At 44.3% G+C, this 25,121-nt stretch overlaps 1 protein-coding gene across 1 annotated transcript in view; it reads right to left on the reverse strand.

The window, feature by feature from the left end:
- Positions 1 to 25,121, reverse strand: part of TARS3 (threonyl-tRNA synthetase 3) — a 52,774-nt gene that overhangs the window by 26,439 nt on the left and 1,214 nt on the right. Inside the window, exons 2-10 of the mRNA XM_060005296.1 lie at positions 24,899 to 24,964; positions 23,991 to 24,187; positions 17,353 to 17,476; positions 13,969 to 14,090; positions 12,284 to 12,401; positions 10,659 to 10,723; positions 7,684 to 7,762; positions 6,636 to 6,782; positions 5,708 to 5,806 (exon numbers count right to left, since the gene is read on the reverse strand). Coding sequence (XP_059861279.1) covers positions 5,708 to 5,806; positions 6,636 to 6,782; positions 7,684 to 7,762; positions 10,659 to 10,723; positions 12,284 to 12,401; positions 13,969 to 14,090; positions 17,353 to 17,476; positions 23,991 to 24,187; positions 24,899 to 24,964 — 1,017 coding nt within the window. The remainder of the gene's footprint in view (positions 1 to 5,707; positions 5,807 to 6,635; positions 6,783 to 7,683; positions 7,763 to 10,658; positions 10,724 to 12,283; positions 12,402 to 13,968; positions 14,091 to 17,352; positions 17,477 to 23,990; positions 24,188 to 24,898; positions 24,965 to 25,121) is intronic.

Below are 25,121 nucleotides of genomic sequence, written 5' to 3' on the forward strand. Positions count from 1 at the left end.
GCTGAGGGAAAATAAAGATCTAAATGAATTGACAAGATTTACATATGGATTGTTAAACTCAATATTGTTGTCATTATCTGCAAATTAATCTATAGATTGAATGTAATTCCAATCAAAATCTCAGCAGTGTTTTTTTCCTTTTTTAGGAAATTGACAAGCTTCTTGTAAAAGTTATATGGAAATGCAAAGAATAGCCAAAATAATCCTGAACAAAAATAATAAAATTAATGAACTTAAACTACTGACACCAAGACTTAAAATACAGTTACAGTAATCAAAGCGGTGTGGTACTGACGCAAGGCCAGACAACAAAGGGATCAGAAGAACGGAATAAATACCCGGAAAAAATATATATGCGATGATTTGGCTTGGGACAAAGATTCTGCTATAGTAATAAACGGTACTGAAGTTACTGGATAAGCACAGAACCTCAAAATGAATCCAAGGTAAATCATAGCCTTAAGAGTGAAAGCAAACAAGTTTTTAAACAGAACAAAGAAAAATAGCTTCATGACTCTGAAGTCGGCCAAAGATTTCTTAAACAGGATGTGAAAAACACTAAGGAGAAAAGAAAAAGTAATAAACTGGACTTCATTAAATATGAAAAGTGTTGGTCCAAAGACTTCATTAAAAAATAAATCAAGAAGCCACAGACTGAAAGAATATATTTATTACATATATTTAACTAAGGACTCAGATTCAGAATATAGAAAAAAATTCCTACAAATCAATAATAAAAAGACAACCCAAACTTTTAAATGGGCAAAATATTTAAACAGGAGCTTCACAAAAGAGAACATCCAAGTGGCTAATAAGCATATGAAAAGATTCTCAACATCACTATCCATCAGGGATATGCAAAATAGTGCCATTATACCAAGTGTTAAAAAAGAAATAACAAGCCTCAAATGGGGTCACTTACCCCCAGGACAGAAAACCAAGACAGTTTCAACCCCACCCCCACAGAGATGTGACCTTTACAACAGCCCATCTGAAATGTCCTGATCAGCACTGGTGAGGTAACTACCTGAGAAAGACCCTGCTGTTCCTCCCCCAGTAGAAGACAGCCTGCCTAAAATAATCCTTTCTTTTCATTTGCTAACACCTTCTCGCCCCCTCCCTTCCTTCTACCTATAAAAACCCTCCATTTCGTACAACCCCTCCTACTGCTGCTGATTCTTGAATTTCTGAATAAAGCCAATTAGTTCTTCAAATTTACTTGGTTGAATTTTGTTTTTAACAGTGTAGAAGAATTACATAGTCATATAATCCTAGAAGGAGTAGTAAGTGGTTCAACTACATAAAAACTGGTCAGCATTTTCTTTAAAAGTTTGTCATTACTTCCCCAGGACCTAGCAATTCTATTCCCAAGTAAATACCCAAGAGAAGTGGGTTCTTGGGAGCACCAAAGACATGATCAAGAATGTTCACAGTAGCTTCATATGTAATAGCCCCAAACTGGAAACAACCTACATGTGCGTCTACAGGAGAATAAACAAACAGATTGTACTATAGTAATAAGATGGGATAAATCAAAATACACACAACTTGGATGAATCTCACACATTAAGTTGAACAAAAGAAGCCAGAAACACAATAGTGAATACTACGATTCCATGTTATGAAGTTTAAAACCAGGGGCAATTTATCTATGGTAACCAAAATCAGCATAGAGATGATCTCAGGGGAGGGAAGGGGAGGCAGGTACCATCCGGGAAGAGACCCAAGAGGACACACGACAAGATGGAAGGTTCTTGGTCTTGATTTGAGTGTGGCTGGTAGATGTGCACATGTGAAATGCTTCAGATTTGTCCACTTTAATGAATGTAACTTATATTTCAATCAGTAGCCTCCCTCCGAATACAATAATATTGTTAGGGAACCGTTGACCGAAACCGCCCGCCTTGGCCAGGCACTATGATAAGCGCCTGCCTGTGTTGTCTCACAGCAGGAGGTCCTGATAAAGAACATCGTGCTGCCACTGAAAACTAACGGGGAGAATTCAGGAGGGGCTGAAAGGAGAAGGGAGGAGACGTCAGCCCATAATATGTCCTGCCAACCTCCCAGAAACCCTCGTGTTGGAATCCATCTTAGCTGAGAGATGCGCATGCCACCAGGAAGGACCCTGAGCCACCAAATATGGGCCAAGCAAGATGATTGGCCAGAGACAACCTGAAACTAACCCCATCACCATGGAACCCGAGACTTCGAGCCACGTAGACAGCAGTCCTCCTGGGTTCACTTACCCTACTGCTCTCTGCCCGGGCGCCCCTTCCCAATAAAGTCTCCTGCTTTGTCAGCACATGTGTCTTCTTGGACAATTCATTTCCAAGCGTTAGCCAAGAGCCCACTCTTGGGCTCTGGAAGGGGTTCCCCTTCCTGCAACAACATAAGGGACCTAATGCAAGAACCACCCCAATGAGCCTAACACTTGGAACCATGAAAGAGAAGTTTTAATCAGCAGTTTTAAGCTACTCAGTTTCAGGATGGTTTTCTAGGCTGCGATAGAACAGACAACCAGGACAGAATGTGCACTGGCCATGGGTGCTGCTGTACCAGTAACCCTAAAACAGGGGGCTGTGGCTTTAGGGCCAAGTGGTGGGCAAAGCTAGAAGGGCCTTAAAGAAACTGTCTGTGACGAGCTGAACACTAACAGGGAGGAAAATGTTACTGGAAGTTGAAGAAAAGAGGACCCTTGTTAGGTGGTGCCAGAGATTTGGTAACCCTGTCACCCCAGGTAACACGGAAAACAGAAAGAGTCCCCGAAGAGCTCACAGACTTAGCTGGGGGTGTCCGGGCAGAATGTGGAAAGGGACAGCCAACTTCTAACTGCCTGTGACAAAATACAAGAAGACAGAAACTAGAGAGAGCACTATTACGTTTCTGAGACAAATTTAGAGGAAATACAAAGGTGGCAGGACCGACCGGATTCAAAAATAAAACTTTCTCACCCTCAGACCTTCTCAGCAAAGGAGTCACAAGACTCTTGAGGACAAAGGTCAAATCTTAAGGGTGCAGCTGTCTGCCCTTTGCAAAGACCTCGGAATGAGCTGAGTACCCTATGGGGCTTTGAGAGTCTTAGGACTGCTCTTTGTACACTCAGTTAAAGAGGAGGCTTTTACATTTTTAAGTGTCATTTCCCAGCAGCCTCCCAGGCAGCCCTGGGTAGGGAAGAATCTGTCCCAGAAAGAGACGCAGGGATGGCTTTTATCTAAGCATTGATTATAAACACTGTATGTAAAAGTGCTCCCCGCCCCCCAACTCTTAAAGGAACTGTACTAGCTGGGATTGAAAGGGACAGAGACAGCACGAGAAGAAATGAGGTCTCTGGACCCCAACCTTCACAGAAGGAATCAGGCCGGGGACACTGAGAAAGCTGCTCAGAGGTCCACACAGGCAGGGAGGCTGACTCTGAACCAGGGCCCAGAGGGAAGAGAACTGAGTCCTGAAAAACAAGCGTTTTCTGACCTTGGAGCTGGGAAGACGGGTGGGAATCAGGGTTTCGACAGATCACCGACCCCAGCACCTCCTTCTGCGCCCATCCCTTCCTGAGTGGGAATGTCCCCGGCCTCCTACTCCTCCATCATCATTTTATTTTTTTTATTTTTTTTCATCATCATTTTATAATGTGGTGGGGTGGGGGGAGTGGGGTGGCCCACAGGTAACCTGTCTCTTTAGTCCACAGGTCTTACACTGACGGGAACTCTACCTGAGGGGCTACACCTGAGAAGCCTCCTCTGCACCGAGATGAGTTACTACCTTCTGCGCTGATGTGGTAACCAGAGGAGACTCGGCAGACCTTTTACTCAGCACTCAAAACACATTCAAAGGGCAGAGCTGATTATCCTCCAGCCTTTGGGGGCTGAAGACATAAAGAGCCACCAGACGCTCAGCTGGAAGCCCCGGGGGCCAGGCCCCAGACACAAGGGCAGCCTGTGCCCCATCCAAATGCAAGCCCAGCCTTGACTGAGCTCAGTCTCCGCACTGAGGGCTTCTTCTTCCATCTAGGCGATGGGTAACTGCTCAAGTGGGAGAAAACGTCACCCGGAGCCTCTGCAGGTATGTTTACATACAATATCCAGCATAGAATAGAAAATGATCAGCTGTGGAAAGAGGCAAGACTGCATACCAGGAAACCAGGAGAAGGCAGTCTCTGAGACGTTTTTCTTTTTTGCATGGAAAGGCCGATTTTCTCAGACACGGATATCTGGGGGTTCAGAGTTCTTCACCTCATCTGTGTCTGCCAACCATTCCCCTTCGAAGCCTCAGAGACCCCCATCCTTCCCACCAATGCCCTTACCTCAGCAGAAGAGACCACTGGGCTTACATATGTAAACGACTGTACAGTACTACAACCCATACGATCAGGCCTTGGGCCTGATCATCAGCCATGTCTGTCTTGCATCTATAAAAGATAAAAGATTCTTTTAAAGCCACCATAGAGGCATCCTGTTTATTTTCCACACATTCCACCTCCAACCCAGGAAGTTCAAGGTGCCAGGGGCTGTGCTGATTTTCCAGCAAAGACAGCACACCCCAAACAGCAGCTGTGATGGCCATTACCACCTGGTGAAGTCTGACACCCTTCAAAGACTCTTCAGGTCTTACCTCCCTGCTCTCTGATCTCCTCCCATGGCTAAGCAGTGGTCAATCCCTGTGGAAGGCATGCAGCCCACAGAGGTCAGCCTCCAGGCGCACAGCCGAGAAGAAAAGGAAGGAAAGCGAGTCGGACAGTAACCAGTACAGGCCGCGTACCTTCTCAGGAAGGCACTGCAGAAGGTGGTCCCCCCAACGAGAGGGACAAGCAAGGAAGAGGAAGACATGGGTCAGGGGAGAGGGGACTCAGCACAGGAAAGACAGGAGGGGAGTAGCCAGGGCGATGACGAAAAGGAGTCCTAAGACATCAGTTGTCAAGAATCTTAGCAGCAAGTCAATTCTGGAGGGAGAGGATCAAATTTGAAGAAAAAAAATTTACTTAGAGATTACCTGAATCATCAGAATACACTGCAAGGAGTTTCAGAGTTTTGATAGAAAGTTGAGGATGAATTAGTGATGGGCACATAGAAAAGTGAGGAAATGAAAGTTTTAGGTAATTATTAATTACAGGAAAGACACAGAAAGTACAGAAAGGAAAAGTAATCCTAGTAGTCTGCCTGGGTCACCTCTGCACAACATCTACATAGTCCTAATGAAGACTTTCTACTCTATGAACTTGTCCTATTGTACAAGTAGCTATTTTACAAAATTGTTTTTTCACTCTTTGCTCTGGAGCTGCCAAATCACCTAGGAGTCACATAATAAACAATGGCAGGGGGCACCAGTGGTCCAGGGATCACATCCTGAGAAGCAATGATACTTCACAGTTTAGTGTTCTGTGCCACACAGAACGCTTCCTCCTTCCTTCTCTCAGGGGGAGTTCCACACTTGGTCTGAAGTTTATCTTAGTATCCTACGTGTTCCAGAAACTTACATGGACAAGAGGTACATTTAATGAAGTCCAAGTATAAATGTAAATATTTAGGGAAAATACAAATTGTTTCAATGTTTTTAGTTGAAGGCACAATGTGGCATTTCTCTTTGAGGTTCAAAATTCTTAGTATTATTAAAATAAAATTAATGGAAATGCTTGGCCATTTTACGATGAGAGAAAATAGTAAAATGTAAAATGGAGTTGAATAAGTATAGAATATTTTAAAAATTAACTTACTCGTATGAAATCCATAAGTGTATTATAAACGAAGGCTCCTCTGGGAAGAAAGAAACAGCTTCCAGGACTCAGATCATGGAAGAAGAAAAGTTCTTGTTCCTAGATTAAAACAATGATTGCATTTCATTTTCACTGTCGCTGCATAACATTTACTGTATACAAATGATACACTAGGAATAAAACATATACTTAGTTATTTCTGATTCTAATATTGACATTCCAAAGTCCCTCAACACTGTACTTGAATCTAACTACATGTAACAGCACATGTAAAATTACAACTCATATTTATGGTTACTTAGCTTTGAACTTGGCTTTTATTTCACCTAGTATTTACTGCTGATTTCCTCCTCGGCACCTTGGAGTATGGATCTCATAGGGAGACATGGCTGGAGGTGGGCTCTGAGTGACGTGACATCAGCATGGCCGTCATGCTGAGAGCCCACCCTGGTGGCCACCAACACCCAGTGTCCGTCCTCATGCCACTTTGCACGCTACCCAGCAGAGCCGAGGACATGGAGCTCCACAGCGAGTGCCTGGCCTGTCGTGTAACAGCTCCTACGTGGCAGGACTGAGCTCCTACGTGGCAGGACTGAGTTAAACCCAGGTCTGCCTTCTTGCAGATCTTCTTTGTTTCTGCTCTGCTTCCCAAATACAAAGTATATTATCAAGTATACACAATTTTTTTAAAAAGGTTATTTTTATATCATGATAAAAGTGAAAGGTGCAATTTTTTAAATCTAATACAAAATACAAGAAGGAAAGAGGTTAGAAGACATTGGGGTAGGAGCGTGAAAGAACTCAGCAGCAAACCACGAGCGCCAGCAAAACAGAAGACAGGAGAGGAGGAGAAGAAATGTTAGTTTAAAGACACCCTAGTTCTGAGACGCGGTCGCAGGCCAGCTCAGCAGCGCTCAGCGCGGCGCACCTTCCCAATCCTCCTGTGATCCTGGGTCTTGGTCTCCTCCTGCAGCTTCTCCCAGGCTGTCATCATCTGGTCATCAGGAAAGGATATCCCGTAGACCCTCTGCAGCGTTTCCATTTCAGGGTTACCCTCCCAATATGCTGAGGAATTCTAAACATCAGATGAGATTTGGGTAAACACACCAAACCCTTGGTTACAAATAAAACTGCTCTGAAATATGTACAGCTGGTTCATACCAGGGGCCTGAGCTACCGTGGACTTTGGTATCAGCCGGGTATCCTGGAACCACTGCCCCGTGGATGCCAAGGGATGACTGTACACAATTCCTCACCCTAACATCAGCATAGCTTACTTAAAGATGAGTTTTTGTAGACTTGGAATCTTAAATTGTTTCTAACTAAACCTTCCCAGCCCAAATTATACCATTAATCAGTAAATTATGTACTCAGTCTGCTGTGGATTCTAGGGATGAAAAGTGAGAAAGAAAGTGTGGAACTGAGGGAAGGCCAAGCACCGAGTGCATCACCCAGGAGAGGGCAGTGGAGGAAGAGGTGTGGGGACATGAAGGCCAGCCTTGCTGACTGTCATCACCCTTCCTCCACCTGTAAGAAAACCAAGGCCTGGGAAGGGCAGGACGGTGATGTCAGTCTCATGCCTCTTGATTCCAGAGTGTGTTTTCTGCATCATACCACTCTATCCCTTTATTTTCTCCTTTTCCTACAGTACATTATATTCTTACATGCAGATAAACATTCTTGTTCACATTAGGGCAATTCAAGAAAACAATAGTATGCAGAACAATATTGTAATATAGATGAAAAAGAAATGCACTGTAACATGTATAGTAAGGTTAAATGATAAACAATTAAAGGCTACATATAATGTTCTAATTACCAAAATTCTAAAAAATTATATTATTTTTAGAAGCCCACATAAAAATCAAATATGGATGTAGTGTTTCTAAGAGGCATGGTGTTCAGGTTATAAAAGATATTATTGAATATCTAGTTCATCTTAAGTTTACTATATTAAGAAAAAAATCAATACTTACCTTGAAAATTTTTATCTCTTTAATTTTTCCAGTGTGTCTTACATGGGGGCCTTTACAAAGGTCAACTAGTGGACCACACCTGTAATAAAATATTTAAAACATGCCCAGGCACAGTTATAGCTTTTGGGACTATTCATTAGAAACCATGTTCTATGTTTTGGGGCAATGTTTAATTTAGGAACAACTTAATTTAAATGAATTTTTAATTTAAGGAGCAAGAAAGAGGCGATTCACCTAGTCTCAGATCCCAGCCTTCCCTCCTTCGCTCACATTCAAAAGCCACAGAATCCTTGGAAAGAAACTGTGCAGACAGAGACACCACTTTTCATTGTCACACTCTAAGGCTCCTAAAAACCTTCACTGTCTTAAAATCAGATAGCCATTTCCCTGCTCTACACTAATTTTCAAAACCAAAATTATATGACAGTTATAAAAAATGCATTAAGTTGATATTTTACATTAAAAATAAACTTCACCAAACCCACAGAATGCACACCAACAGTGAAGCACGCTATAAGCATCGGTGTAGATGGATTGTAACTCATTTCCCACCTCTGGTGGGTAATCTTGACCATGGGGAAGTTGTGCATATATGGGGGCAAGGGTGTATGGGAACTCTCTGCATCTTCTTCTAAATTTTGCTGCGAACCTAAACGGCTCTAAAAAATAGTCTACTTAAAAAATAAATAAATTCAAGGGTTTTTGTTTGTTTTAAGGCCCTCTGATTTCATGACAAAATGTCTAATTGTCTCTTGGTTTAGAAAAACAGCATACTGACTTAACAACGTAAATCTCAGGCAAAGGTTTAGATCAGAGACGACACTGCTATTAAAGCACACGGGGCTGCAGGTGGGGACTCGCCTGCACCTATAATGAACAAGGGACCACTAAACCCTAACAAGCGCAGACTTTTCTCCAAGTACAGAAACATTAGCAGAGTTAAGATACCAATAATGTGGGTCTGAGGGAAGGTGACTTAACGTCAACCAATTTAAGGAAAATTTAGTAAAGAAAAAAAGTTGTTCCTTAACTATTCCAACCAATTTTAAGTATTTTTAAAGTTCATTGGTTAAAAAGTTAAAAATTACAATGAATACATAAAGGGACTGGATTATTCACCAAAGTACAATGAAGCTTTAAACATGAAAACATCATTTCTCTGAATGACCAGGCTTTTATGTATTGTTCTCTGTCCAAGATGGAGGTTGTAAGTCAATGCTCAGAGAAATGGAAAAAAATGCCTGATTAGCATGAAAGACTTTAATAAGCTAATCTTTAAATAATTCCATAGAAAAAAGCCATTTATTTTCAAAAAATTAAATACAAGCCATTCCAATTGATAGAATAAGCATCAATGTTGACCTAAGTTAAAAAAAAACAACAAAATGTCAAGTATTAAAAGCCAGAAATTTAAAACTTAGCATACCTTTTCAATTTCTTCATTTATTTTTAAACTTTAAAATGATTATACTGACACTTTTTTGTATTATAGGTAATAAATAACAAAATCTTATCAGGTCATTGGAGAGCAGCAAAAATAAGATAAGCATGGTATCCACCTTCAGCATAAAATGGCCATGTGTTCATATTATCATTTAAGAAATGCACTGTGGGGACTTCCCTGGTGGTGCAGTGGTTGAGAATCCGCCTGCCAATGCAGGGGACACAGGTTTGAGCCCTGGTCCGGGAAGATCCCACATGCCACGGAGCAACTAAGCCCGTGCACCACAACTACTGAGCCTGCACTCTAGAGCCTGTGAGCCACAACTATTGAGCTTGCGTGCCACAACTACTGAAGCCCACGTGCCTAGAGCCCGTGCTCCGCAACAAGAGAAGCCACCACAGTGAGAAGTTCACGCATGGCAACGAAGAGTAGCCCCTGCTCACTGCAACTAGAGAACGCCCACGTGCAGCAATGAAGACCAAACACAGCCAAAAATAAATAAATACAATAAATAAATAAATTTTTTTAAAAAAAGAAATGCGGGCTTCCCTGGTGGCGCAGTGGTTGAGAGTCCGCCTGCCGATGCAGGGGATGCGGGTTCGTGCCCCGGTCCGGGAAGATCCCACATGCCGCGGAGCGGCTGGGCCCGTGAGCCATGGCCGCTGAGCCTGCGTGTCCGGAGCCGCAATGGAAGAGGCAACAACAGTGAGAGGGCAGCGAACCGCCAAAAAAAAAAAAAAAAAGAAAAGAAATGCACTGTGCACAGCTGTGCATAAAGGGGGTATAATTTTACTCACAGTACAGTTAAGTCAGAGAACCATAGTACTTGAGTGTGGAAAGGAAGTTCCCCGTGGAGGATATTTGTGGTCGTACTTATACAGGGACCAGGTCTTCTCCGATGGGACCGTGAAGGTCACAGGCAGCCAGAGAGCAGGACACACAGGAACAGAGACGAGCAGTACGCACAAGGCAGCTGAACAAGTGGCCAGTAAAAGGGGTTGGGAGCCTAATGCCCAGCAAAACTAAGTGGTTTGGGTAGGGGCACCCACTGGTCTCTGCTTCCCACCACTTCTTGTCTCACTGTGAGTCCAGCTGACGCCTGGAGGGTAATGCTCTTGGACCCCAAGCAGTGGAGAGCGTGGTAAGAGGCAGAGAGTCACTGCCCGAGGAGATGGCCCATGACAGCTCCCACCGCCCCTCAGTAAGAATGTGGGAGGACAAACAGAATTCCTTTCCCTAACAGTCCCCCAAAATGTGAGGCCCTGAGAACACAGTCTTAACCACAGGGAGAAAGAGGCTGCTACAGCTAACATCCAGAAAACAGAATGTGGGTTTTTAGTACCATCCTAATAAATACAAATGAGAAAATAACAATTCCCCTTTGGTGATAACATTTCAGAGTCCCCACCTACAGTAGTACTATACCAACCATGCAAATTTATAAACAGACCACCCACCAAAGACAGACTTGCTACTGTTAATGCCTTCAGATGTACCACTGAGCAGTGTTTAAAATTCACACACACTTTACCTGTAAACTGTGGTCGCTGGCGTGTTAATATTCTCCTTTAGGATGCGGCATTTAAATTTATTGTACTACAAAGAAAAATACATTTACATATTATCACACAAAATGTTTAACTGGGAAAAAATGTTAACTTTTTTCAACACACCCTGAATGGGCATCTGCTATGTTCTAGGTGTTGAGACTGTGGGGATACAAAGAGCTGTCAGCCCAGAGCTGTGCCATGCAGGACGGGAGCCTACTGAGCATTTGAAATGCAACTGATCTGAAATGAGGTGTACCACAAGGGCAAAACACTGGATTTCAGAGGCATAATGTGAAAAGAAGAAAATAAAATAGCTCACTAATTACTTTTTATGTTGGTTACATGTTGAAGCAATATTTTTGATTTATTGGGTTAAATAAAATGTTATAAAAATTAATTCCATCTTTCTTTTACTTTTAAAAGGTGGCTACGAGAAAATTTAAGATGACATATGTGGCTCAGATTTGTGGATCTCATTATTGGACAGCACTGCTCTCGAAGATTCCAATTTTAACTACATGAAGTAAATAAAATTCTGAGGACACGTAAAAATTAAAAACAGGAACCCTCCTGCACTGTTGGTGGGAATGTAAATTGATACAGCCACTATGGAGAACAGTATGGAGGTTCCTTAAGAAACTAAAAATAGAACTACCACATGACCCAGCAATCCCGCTCCTGGGCATATACCCAGAGAAAATCATAATTCAAAAAGATACATGTACCAAAATGTTCACTGCAGCACTATTTACAATAGCCAGGGCATGGAAGCACCTAAATGTCCATTGACAGATGAATGGATAAAGAAGATGTGGCACATGTATACAGTGGAATATTACTCAGCCATAAAAAAGAACGAAATTGAGTTATTTGTAGTGAGGTGGATGGACCTAGAATCTGTCATACAGAGTGAAGTAAGTCAGAAAGAGAAAAACAAATACCGTATGCTAATGCTTATATATGGAATTTTAAAAAGTGGTACTGATGAACCTAGTGGCAGGGCAAGAATAAAGACACAGGTGTAGAGAATGGACTTGAGGGCACAGCGGGGGGCAGGCGGAAGCTGGGATAAAGTAAGAGAGTGACATGGACATATATACACTACCAAATGTAAAATGGTTGGCTAGTGGGAAGCTGCTGCATAGCACAGGGAGATCAGCTGAGTGCTTTGTGATGACCTAGAGGGGTGGGATAGGGAGGGTGGGAGGGAGGCTCAAGAGGGAGGGGATATGGGGATATATGTTTACATACAGCTGATTCACTTTGTTGAACAGTAGAAACTAACACAACATTGTAAAGCATTTTTACTCCAATAAAGATGTGAAAAAAAAATTAGCAGAAAACCCCAAACGAAAGAGGAAAACCCAGAATTTTATATGGTATTATACATATTGTTGAATTCAATAGCCGGAGTACTAACAACACTCAGAATTAATCAGATTTATAAAACACACATATGAAACTATTCCCCTGGCCCTTCACCTACCTATGTCTGCATTAAAAATTCAACCAACCCGTTTGGAACAATTTGGTGAGCAGTGGCCAATTATTTGTTAAAACCAGTCGTCTGTGTTAAATATTGTTCACGTTCCCGGCACGAACTCACCTTAAACAGGTCCAGCAGGGCCTCCTTGCTGACTTCCAACCTTTCGAAAGGCTGCTGCTCTTTGATGATGGCCTTGCACGTGCTCTCCAGCGCTGGCAGCTCTGTGCTGGACACGGCCCTGCAGGGAAAAGCAGCGAGAATCAGCACAGATTGATCAGACATGACCTTAGACCTGTGGCCTTTGTCACCAGCTGACTAGCCTTCTACATTGAGGAACGTGGTTCTTTACTGTCCAGGACTTCAGAGGGTCAGTCATCCTTTCACAAGGCAGGTAACCCTACTTCTCAAAGAGGGAGAAAGAGGCGTCAGCTGATGAACTGCCCTCGGTTCTCTGAACAGCCCCGTTGGACACTCCCCAGCTGGACCACAAGCTCCTCCGGGGCCTGATCATCTGGGCAGTCTTCCTCATTCTTCACATGTTTACGTTTTTGTTCAAAAGCGTAGTGTGGAGCGTGCGCCATGCCCCTGCCCTAGACCAGGAGATCCAGGCTGGGAGGAAGCTCTGAGAGTGTGAACTACAGGTCAGCCGGCCTCCGCTGGGCAGTCCTGGCTCCTCTCAGGAACCCCTGTCTGTGCTCACACCCCTCCAGCCCTGTGGGCCACCTGCATTCCTCAAACAAGCCACACACACCCCGACCCAGGGCTGTCCCACAGAGGCCTGGGACGTTCTTCCCCCACCAGCCTCAGAGCTCGCTCCCTCTCTCCCTCCGTCCCACCCCTGCTTCAAGGTCACTGAGCTCTCAGTTGACCGGCTGCCTGCTCAGGCCCCCACCTCCCCTTCACAGCCCTCACCACCTCATCACCTCCGACAGCAGACGGCTGCGTGTCTGTCTATGTCTGTCTCCCCCATCCAGACTGCTGAGCCCACGAGGACAGGCTGATCTGTCCAGTGCAGAGTCAGCAGCACCAAACCCAGAGCACACAGGGGCGTCAACACGTCCTGCGGAATGACTCCGGGGGGGACTACGCTGGACAGGCTGGGAGCAGGAGCTGCAGAGTGCCGGGCGCTCGGTTAGGGAGGGGTCACTTTGACAGCGTGGAGGTGGTAGATGGCGGGAAAATGTACCACGGTCGTCGAGGCAAGGATGCTGGGGGTCTATGTTAAGGCAGAAGGTGGGGGAGAACTACTTAGGGGATAAGACTGGCAGAACTGGATGGAGTGACTGGGGGGGGTAGGGGTGGCAAGGAGCAGGGTGGGCTTGGGAAGACCCTCAGGTTTTGATTTGAGAGCTGGTGGTTTCCTTAAGGGCGACGAGGGATATGGAGAAGGAGGTGGGCCAGGGCTGGGCCTGCTGCTTGTGATTTCAAGCACAGATCTACTTGAGGAGCATGAGGCCGCTGCGAACCAGCACCTCTGGCACCAGCTGTGGGACATGTGTGGCTGGGGTGGACAGCGCCCTTGACCATCACGGCACAGAGCTGAACTATGTGCTCTCCAGGGATTAACCCTACAACTCTGGTCCGAATTAGTAGTTTGCCCTAGCCAAGTCTCAGGTTACATAAATAGTGTATCACATCCTTCTCAAGAAAAGAAAGAAAACAATTTGAGAAGTTACCCTTGAATCTAAACTCATAAAAAATAATACTGTTCATAAATGGTGACCTAATCTATAATCACATTCTGCAATAGGTATTCACTACACTAATGTGTAACCACTATAAACACATGCACTCAGAGGCGTTACCTGTCTTTGAGGAACATGTCGTAGTAGAACCCGCAGTCGGTAGGTGGCCCGCAGCACAGGAGGCCCCCGTAGTGGAGCTCCAGGGCTTCCCCGAGGACGTGGGCACTGGAGTGCCAGTACACCTGCAGGCAGGACAGAGGCCGCGGCCACGACCACGGGTCACGGGAAGCCATCAGGCAGACAAGAGGACAAGCAAGCACGTGGATACAGTGTAAGGGGACAGACACTGGGACACAAGGCAGCATCAATCTCTGGCGACTGCTGACGAGAGATGCTTCCTGAGCCCTGTCTGGAATCCCTGGCAGCCGGCTGCTTGGTTCTAACGTGCAGCTGCTGCTCTGTGTGGCACTGAAGCCCAGCTCCTAAACCACTTCCTTCTGTGCCTTGACCACCAAGCAGAGCAGCCGCCCAGAGCCGGTCCAGGCCCAGCGCAGAGGAACGCCAGGGAGTGCTGGGCATGGGTCCCTTTCCTCCTCCTCCAGGCAGCCTCTCTGAATCAGATTCGAGGCCACAGCGGCTGCTCATGACATCACTCACGTTAACAAGATTCTGCGTCTACACAGCAGTCTTCACGTGCTGAGTAGCACGTGGCTGTGGAAGTCTGAAAGATAACTCAAGACAGAGGGGTCACTGAGGACTGTCTGCTGGCTGCCGGGGTCCCCTGGGCAGGGTGTACATTTGTTAATTCACTGCAGTCCAAGGGCCAGTCATTAGCTCTACAAGTTCAGAAAGTTGATTGGGTTTTGAATTACCAAGGAATCAACGGTCTATGGATACATTAAAACTAACCAGTCACCAAATATCAATAAATATAGATGCCAAAGGAACAAGACAATCGAGTCCTCTGGCAGCACTTTCCTCAGTTACATAGGAAACAAATTGCAATTAGAAAGCTGTCTGAGATAATAAACCGGAGTAGAGGGAGTTAGCTGGCTGAGCAGGCTCCGTGCAATCCCGACCCGGGGCACCAGGCCTAGAGGCAGAACCCTCTGCTTGGGATGGTACAGGATGGCAGGCTGGCTGCCAGCGTCAGCCCAAGTACCTCCTTCGGTGCATTGTGCACACCTGGAAATCGCCTGAGCCAAACACTGTGTTAGGTGCTGGAGACACAGGAGAGAAAGAAATGTGAGCCACTGGCCTCAGGCGGTTTGCAGCCTAGTGGGGAGAGGGCAGGCAACAAACCTCTAAGTGCATCATCGCAAGACAAGAAGCGTATTTAAAAGAAGATGAGGGCTTCTCTGGTGGCGCAGTGGTTGAGAGTCTGCCTGCCGATGCAGGGGACACGGGTTCGTGCCCCGGTCCGGGAAGATCCCACATGCCGCGGAGCGGCTGGGCCTGTGAGCCATGGCCGCTGAGCCTGCGCGTCCGGAGCCTGTGCTCCGCAACGGGAGAGGCCACAACAGTGAGAGGCCCACATACCGCAAAAAAAAAAAAAAAAAAAAAAGAAGATGAACAGGGTGCTGTAATTAAGAATCACGGCGGACGCCCTGTATTCACAGCGTGGTTAGGGTTGGGGGGATGTACCACAAAGCAGCTTGTGGAAGGGTGACAGGTAAGAACAGGCCAGCGACCATGCAGGCCTTGGAGAGGGATTTGAGCTTTATTCTAATGCAGTGGGATGTATTAAAAGGTTTTAAGCAGAAAAGAAATGATTGAATTTACATTTAAAACATAGGGCATCACAGAACTAGCAGCTTGGGTTCTTACATATATCTGGTTTTGTTTACACCTCAGATAAGTACCTTGTTTACACCTCAGATAAGTACCTATGCTTCCTGAGCATGAGGTCCCAGCAGCACATCGCTGACTGCTCCTGGGACTTCCGCAAAGATTTAGAGCAGAACGAATACCCACATACATTCTCCTGCTGGACAGCATGCTTGCAAAAGGAAATATCTATTAGATATATTTTAGACTTGAAAGCTCTACCATTTTATAAAATGCTCCTTGTTTCTGGTGTGCGTACTTATCAACTTTACATGAACATTCTTGCTGTCACTTTCAACATGAATTTACCTAGAGGGTGAGGACTATTTACTTTCCTATGTTACATCATGCACTAAATAGTCTTGTAAATAGAAGCATCTTTTAAAATAGAAGTTTAAGAGTTTGCTATACAAAGGAGACGGATTTTTCTGTAAAGTAAAAAATGCTTTACAAAATCATTAATTTTATCATCTTGTAGATCTGAGTTTTCTAGATTTGCTTTTCTAGGATTTCTTTTTCATGGATATGCATTAAATATTCATAAATGGGTTTCTGCTCAAAATCTTAATATGTTCATAGTAACAGGAAAATAAAATCCAAGAACAAAAAAAAACCTCTCTGTTACTAAATTACACTAAAAGAAGCATTGAGGGCTTGGAAAAGTTACTGAAGCATCCTGAGCCTGTGTACTATTAACACGGTACCTGTGTGAAAAGGTAAGTGCAGACTCAGGGAGATAATGTACACAAGGGGCTGGGGCTGGTGCCTGGCACGGAACATTCTCATTTTCATAAACAACCACAAGTATTTCGGAAGCCATGCAATGTGACACCAGGTGCCATGTTAGTATCAGGGTAGGCAGAGGGGCGGGCTGATGAGACACTCCAGAAACATTCCCCAAGATAATATGATAAATAAGTTTTCTCTTTCATGATGTCACTAAACACAGGGGGAAAGAACTCCAAAGAGGTCGACCCCTCCATGGAACATTAAGTTTGGTAGCTCCCCCGGCCCCCCAACCAAACACCTGACAGTCTGAAAGCCTGCAGCAGCCCACTGTTAAAGAATCTGTTAGAGAACAGTGTCTGCAGGTCAACCAAGAGCCAGCTAGTGTGGGAAAGTGCTCAGGTCTCGGCAGGATTCCGCCCTCAGGAGAGGGCTAAAACTAACTGCCGGGCCAGCTACCATGGCTGCTCCTACTTGCTTCTCTGGAGGCTGACACCACCCGAAAGTGTCTAGTCGTTTATTCCCTTGCTCACTACCCCTCCCACCAGTGAACTCTCTGTAGCAGGAGCCTCTGCCGCCCCACAAGGTCTGGCATGTGCACCCAACAGCTTAGATACTGGTCAGCTGACTGAGGGAATCAATACGTGTTCACAAGTTCTGGGGTGACAGCTGGCATATAGTTAGGTGACAGCTGTTTGGGTTAGATCTTAAGTGAGAAAAACTAAATAATACATATAAGCTATGTATTTCATTTAAAACCTGCTCTTTCTGAATCACTTTTAAATATGGTGTTATTAATATTATATTTATTAAACACCAACAAATGCATTTTAAACCTTAGAAGGCCACAAAACCCATCATTCTTGACTTCGGTATGTGGCGTCATAATTACATAATGTAACTGACAACATAAATAGCCGAAGTACAGTGGGTTGGTCTTTAAACACTTACAGTTTGGGCTTCCTTGTCCTCAAACATGAGCAGCTCTAGGGTGGTGTCCCCTTCCAGCGGACGGTCCAGGTCCCACAGCTCCCCATTCACTTTGGCTATCACTGTGCTTTCTGCCAGCTCCTGACTGGTGAGAGAACAGTCACGTGGGCGTTAACGCATCACAGGCTAAAACAAAAGATGGAAATGATTTCCAGGGTTTCTTTCTTTAGTGGAAAGTACAAATGTAAACTAATAGGATAGATTTTTTTAAAATTCTGTAACACTTATTTTAAGTACAAAAGTAATAAGATACGTTCACTGTAAAAACTCAGAAAACAGAGAATGCACAGAATAAAATAAAAATCACATAAATCTCACCATCCAGATATCACCACTCATATAACATTCTGGCACATGTTTTTCCAGTCTTTATCTATACCCGCCCCTCCTTCACACACTCATCCCCCCCACACACACAGGCACACACCCCCATCATAAAAAAACATAGTTGCCTACATAATTTTCTTCACAACCATGCCATCAGACAGACTCCCAGAACATTCTGGAAGGACCACACTGATTAAGGAAGCCTCCTCCTGCACACCAGGTCGTTGTGTGCTATCAGAGCGTACACTGCACAGACATCCGTGCACAGGCGGCTTTGTTCCTTGGTGACTTTTCTGGGAATAGGCCTTTGGAAGTAAAACTGTCAGGTCAAAGAGCATGTACCTCTGAAGGACTGCTGATAAATATTGTTTGAATGTACCACTTCCACGCACCCCGATTTTTTCAAACTTTGCCAATGTGATGTTGGAAATGGTTGTTTTAATTTGGTTTATTGGATTATAAATGTTTACTGGCCAGTTTACTTTTATGAACTGTCCGTGTCCTTTGCCTATTTTCTACTGAGGTGTTGATCCTTTTCCTTTGTGTGTGTGTGTGTGTGTGTGTGTCTTTTCATTAACATTTATTGCTTGAAAATTACTGACAAAAATAACATGTTAAGAGAAGAGACCTAGAAAGCACAGAAAAGCACAAAGAAAAAAAATCACCCTCTGGACTTCCCTGACGGTCTAGTGGTTATGACTTCATGCTTCCAACGCAGGGGGGTACAGGTTCGATCCGTGGTTGGGGAACTAAGATCCCACGTGTGCAGCCAAAAAAAAGATTCACCCTCAATCCAGTCACTCAGAAATTACTGTTAACATTTGCTGTCCGTCTTTCCACTTTTTTGGATAAATACATACACCAATGTAAAAATTTTAATAGTATTACTCTTTATGTTATATGATAACCTACTTTTTAAACTTAACAATAAACCATGACATTTTCCCCAACAGCAAACAGACTTGTAAAACATGCTATTTGACAGCTGCAGTAGAACTAAGATTTGCTTAATGAACCCACTATTGCTGGGATTTGGGTTATTTCTTTGTGGGTTTTGGTTTTTCTTGTTTTATTTTGACAATGACAAATAAAGCTGCAATGGACATTCTTGAACATACATCTCAGTTCCTGATTATTTTCTCAGGAAAAATTCTAGAAGTAAAACTACTGAGTCAAGGGATAAGCACTTTTAATGACTTTAATTGGACTATATTACCAAATTTTCCTATCAGAAGAGGGTCCCAAAATACCTTTCTCTGTGCTCTCACCTTCAGGAGTACAAAATTGTGTCATCTTGACAATGTAACGTTTTCATTTGCATTTCTGTGAGTAACTTGAGCAGGGGCACAGCACTGTGGTTAACAGCACACACTCTAGGGTCAGGCCAACCTGGGGTTAAACACTGGACAATTTACTCAGCTTTTCTAAGCCTCGGTTTCCTCGTCAGCAAGATGGGAATTACAGGACCTTCCTCATATATTTATCCTAAGGATTAAATAAGGTGTACTCATAATAAGAACTTAATACACATTCAGTATTGTTATCAGTGGAGTAGAATTTTATCTTCACCTTCGCTGGCCATGCCAGGCTGCTAAGGGCTCCTCAAGCCCATTCTCTCTGTCCTCTACAATCAGTGCCTGGCCATCCTTGCAGCAGGAGGCAGCCACGTGGCTTAGGTGGAGGCAGAAGCGGTGTCCAGCACTGCCATATCTCAGCCTTAACACCACACAGGGCACCTGTCCATCCGGCCCTCTGTAGATGGAGCACACATGCTACGACTTTTGGGCCATACGGACAAAGGAACACTGTACCAGACCACCCAACAGCCAGATGGAAGGAATTTAGGTCCCCAAATAAACATATGGAGAAGCGCTGCCTGCCAACCTGGACCCTGCACCCCCAGACTGCTGTCAGAGAGGCTCTAGTCGTATTTAAGGCACTAAGTTTTCTGTGGCCTGTTGCAGCAGCTTAGCCTGTGCCTTAACTAACGCAGAAATAAGGGCCTGCAAGTGAGTAACAAAAACAAATCATCTGACATTGGCTTAGCGGATGGGCGGTGGGTTACACAGAAAGAGGTACTCAGACGTGGAAAGCCAATAACCCTGTTACAGCATAACAAAGTGTCTCCTAAGACTTGCAGGCAAATAATGTGCTTACGATGCCTGTAGCACATGAGTAAACGGTTATACAAAGGCAAACGCTGGGATACACTGGGTAACTCTCGTGGCTTTTAACAAAATACTGCCAGGCCAAGGTAAGCTCAGACGGTATTTGTCCCCTTGCGAGGGAGGCTCTCTCCGCACGCGGCCTGTAAGCCGAACTGAATGGGAGTTCAGAAGTGTGAGGCTGTGCAAGATGCAAAAACAATCTTCTGTCCCAAAGAGCAGGAGGAACAGCCCTTCTCAAAGGCCGCACAGAGACAGACAACACAGGCTGGTCCAGCTACAAGGATCAGAGCCCGCAACCTACAGTTTTGTCTGATCTTGGCCCATTTAACTGAGGGAGGGAGGAACAAGCAAAGGACAAAGGCCAGGGAGTAAAAGGGTGAGAAGTCTCTGTCTAGGAGAAATCTTCAGTATGGTTACTTTCACGGGAAACTGACTAGAAGCTTCTAGTTAATTGCTTGAGGGAATTGTTTTGCCAAACAAACTACAAGCCCCGCTTACAAGTACCTGTCACTGATCCTCAGGAGCCCTGAGCCCCACATGTGCACCAGCAGGAGCCGCACCAGCAAACCCCGCGGCCTCCACCATGAACAACTGCCCGCACTTCAGATGCGGCAAGTGAAGGCCAGGGACAACGACAAGCCCTCCAAATTGCAAAATCAGGGCCGACAGAGGGCGGTGGACAAGAGAGCTGCTCCCAGAGGACAAAGGGTGGCCAGATGGTTTGACCCGAGCCCCACCCACGGCCAGGCTGCAGACAAGATCTGGGGGCTCCTGAATACCACTGTCTGCCGCATCACTCCTCTTTTTTCCAAATGACACTTTAATCGTGATTGTGTTTATCCCACCACCATATACACGTGGCATGGGCAGCCTCGTCTATCAGTTTACTTGCTGCTAGAGCACGAGCAGCCAGCCGATGGGGGTGTTGTGTGCTTCACCTGAAAATCCTGGGCTTTCTACTGCCAGGGGCTGGAGTCGTCTCACCGGGAGAGTGAGGGAGTGTGGGGGATGATGCACGGCGGATGCTCACAGGTGTCTGGAGGTCCCAGCAGCACGCCGTGGCGGACGCTGTCCCCAAGACCATCCTTCCTCTCTCCTGTGGTGAGAGTGCCTGGGCTGGACACGTGGCCAGCCAGCAGGAGCTACGTTTCCATTCTCTTACAGGCGGTGTGGCTGTGTGACTAAGCGTGAGCTAACAGGCTGTAGGTGGGAATTAAAACATGCTGCTCCAGGGTCTTGGCCTCAAAGCACCCTTGCTCTCCAGCCGCTCTTCCCCTGCCTGCAAGCAGGTCCATGGGTGTGACCCAGCCTCCACCCCTAGATGTGGACAAACCCTACCTAAGGGGACGGCAGAGCGACAAGATGCAGGGATCTTGGGCCCATGAAGGACTGCCTAGACCAGAGACGCCCACCAGTCTGGCCACCACGAGTCTGTCAGGGGAGAATGTGGCATCTGCCTTATTTAAGCCATGATCTCTAGGGACTCTTTCCTGCAGCAGTTTAGTCAGAAGCCCCTGGGGGGCTCCTGGAAACACAGATGACTAACTGATTCAGCAAATGTGGGATGGGGCCCAAGAATCTGCTCTTCCATCAAGTTCCCAGGTGATGCTAATGCTGCTGGTTTGGGGACCACATTCCAAGAACTACTCTTCAATGAACTACTATGAACTGTCCTTTGCTCATTTTTTCTGCTGGGGTATTTCCTTGGGATAAATGGCTATGTATAGAATGACTGGATCCAAGGGTTGGGGTTTGCACATTTAAGAAAGAGACTGCGCCTCTGCATCCACCCTCCAGCAGTGCCATTTCCCTAAAATCATATCAATATTAACCATTATTCATAAATCTTTGACAGACCAATAGATAATACACAATTACTTTAATTTGCATTTCTAAGATTATCTTTTCCTCCTTTTTATGCGTCATTTTTACACATAGCCATTTTTCCTAAGTGTTTTTGACTCTGTCCATCTTTTCCTTAATGATTTGTACCTTACATGTTACACTTCGGAAGGCCGACACTCCCTCAGAGCAGGGAAAATCATCCATGCAATCAAGTCTCAGTAAACCAAGGGAACAGTCAGTATAATTTAATAAAACTATTCTTTTTAACTTTATTTTTATAACTGTACACCTTGCTGCACCCTTACTTATTTTAATAGTTTTTCAGTTAATACTCTTCTCTAATTCACTTTTTTAGTTTCCTCCTAGTTTAATTGTTGTTTTTCTAACTGCCTGAGTTGAATTCTTAGTCATTTCATTTTTTTTATTCAATAATAAAAGCCTTCAACACTATAAATCTGTTCCTGATCACCACTTCAGATGTATTACATAGATTTTGAAATATATTCTCTTCATTAGAAGTATTTTCTAAGAATACTCCTTTTTTACTCTTTTTATTTCCAAAAATACTTGTTTTTATTTCTTTTCACCTGAGTATTTTGAAGTTTTTTTAATTTCCTAGCTTTGTTTTGTCTTGTTGTCATTTAATGCTTACTGAGTTCACAATGGATTTCACTTTGCTCACAGAATGCTAACTGTGTGTTTCTGTATTTTATTAAGATTCTGAGGAACCGAAAGCACAACCACAGGTGCCAAGAGAGGAGGCACCATCTGGGCCACAGCACAGAGATCAGGGACTAGCCACAAAGCCTACCTTAGAGTGTTGTTATTCAGACCATGTAATCTTAATTTTGGGCTATTTGATCAAAAACTGAGAGAGGCATGTTAAAGTCTGCCACTCTTGAGTTCCCATAATCTTGTATTTCTGGTTTGATGCTACGTTATATAACTCATAAAGGTGCGTGACAAATTGGGAATTACACTGTTCTTCTATTTTAAAAATAAGCCTCAGTCTCCCATTCAATGATTCTGTCTAATGATTTAGACAGCCCTAAATTCTGCTGTCTGACGGTAACATTAAGACCACTGCTTTCTTCTTATCAGGTTTGCCTGATATAGCTTTGCCCATGCTTTAGTTTTGGACAATTTTACTTTTTAGACACTCCTGTAACCCCTCTGTCATAAAACTCGAGGGTGGTTTTAAACTAGTACCTGTGGGAATGCAAGTCACTGTACAATGAGAACACGTCCTATAATGAAATGACCTTGTTTCCCAAGCTTGGACAGTCTCTTCAGTGCAGGACGGCTCAGACTTCAATCCACCAACATGCAAATGACTCTCCACGAGGAAACATAAACTTATTTTTGCCTCAAAGCCCGTTCCCAGCACATCTATTCCTCTCTCCTGGAAAGCACAGGAACAGGTTGGGAGGGGCCTTTAGGGTGTATGATATAATAGGATGAAAAATACAATCTTAACCATATTTTTCAAAGGAAATCTGAAGATTTTAATTGTTGAATAGTTTGCTTTTTAAATAATAAGTTTATTTACATGGCAGTTTTGAGCTATAGCTTCCACAGAATTTTATTTAATGCCAGGAATTAACATTAGTCAAAACAACACAACTTCACTGAAGTATCTAATTTCTAGGAAGGTCAAAGCTTCCAGGGCTGATCATAGCTCTAACGCATACATCTTCAATCTATAATTAATAGGCCTTTTTGTACATTTCTAGAGTTGCTTTCATTTTCAGAGTATCTCTCATATATAGTATTTTATTTAATCTTTACAATCCCGTAAGGTAAACGATAAAAGTATTATTATTTCCACTTAAGATTTAAGAAAACAGGCTTGGAGGGATCTGCCCACATTGGTCCAAAGACCCACCCACAGTTATTTACTGGTGGAACAATGGCTTGGAGTCAAGCCCAACAAAAGACCTGTAAAATCTCATGGAAATAACTTGATAATGAACCGGGTCAATGTAATGTCGCCTGTCAAGGATTACACATTTTTCTCTACTATATATTTTTACTAGAACTCTAAAAATTGGACCCTTGAAAGAGAAGGAGATTGTGTTCTGATATTCAATTACGTATTAAATGGCCCCTTTAGAAGCCAAGAGGTAAATAATTACCTAATTACATTTAATTTATTCAATTGAGTAAGAAAAGAATACCTTAGCAGTCCCTAAGAACACATTTTCACTAAGCTCTAGCCCAACACTTAGTACTGATCATCTGCTCCACACTACGGTTTACCTAATTTCAGCAGCCACTTGGTAAGGTGTTGTTTTCCAAGCTTCCCCTTCCACTGTTTTCCCATCAGCCACTCTTACTGTGATCACATTGCTTGTATTCCCCTTTTTTCCATAAATGGCAAGTAAGAGCTGATGATCTTTCTTCAGTATTTCAAAAAGCTTCAATCTTTCCTTCACAAAATTTGGTGGATTCTTCACCTGAAAACCATTAGAATACAGGAGGGTTAACAGACACAGTCCAGTTTTTTCTAACTGCTCAGCTCTAAATAAGCCCCACCCCTTCTCAGCACGCTCAGGTCACGGCCCCCACAAGCCCCTATGACTCTGCGTTCACTCTCACCCCCTGGAGACTCCCCTCCCAGGGTCTAACTCCCTCCTAGCTCTCAGGGTCCTGCGCAAAGCCCTCCTCTTCCAACTACCACACCCACTCGCATCGCCCTTCTCTACAGGTTTAACATGCTCGTGCACAGAGCCACACAACTCAGCCTTTATTGATACACCATCTGACTTTGTTCTCTAGTTGTTTCTCCCGTTTGTCTGAACTCCTCAACCCGATGGATCCCTGAAGCCAAGATCCCTCTGCTCCTACCAAATGTTGATGTGCCTGATCAATTCTGGTTGTTTTAATGATTTATATTTAAAAAGCAAAGAAGCCGGTTTCCTTAACACAAAAGAAGAGCTCTGCTTTCTCAACTTAAATAGACTAAGGAGCCTTTTACAGCTGTGGGGCTGGCTCACCTCTAAGTTAAGACATCTTGTATCTAAGGCTAACAAAATTTTAAACACACTCCTGTGGCCCAAGCCGTAATTTACAGCAACTGTTTTAATTAAAACCCCTGGGCAATTAACTACATAAGCATATTTAAATCATAAGTAGTATTTTATATTATTTCCACAGCAATGACTTACCTCACTGTCAGGCCCGCTTTCCTTCTTCTTTTTAATGTCCTTTCCTTGGCTCTGACTAGGAGGAGGCTGAGAAATAAAGGGAAATAAACAACTCATCCCAATGACAACAAAGAGCAACATATCTGAAGCCCGAAGCAGGAGAGGGACAGGCCAGCAGGCAGCAAGCGTCCCATGTTTAGAGGCTCACGGCTGGGGCTCTCCTGACCATTACCTACAACCTTCA

The sequence above is a fragment of the Delphinus delphis genome, chromosome 2 (assembly GCF_949987515.2).
Source record: "Delphinus delphis chromosome 2, mDelDel1.2, whole genome shotgun sequence".
In the NCBI taxonomy this organism is placed as follows: domain Eukaryota; kingdom Metazoa; phylum Chordata; class Mammalia; order Artiodactyla; family Delphinidae; genus Delphinus; species Delphinus delphis.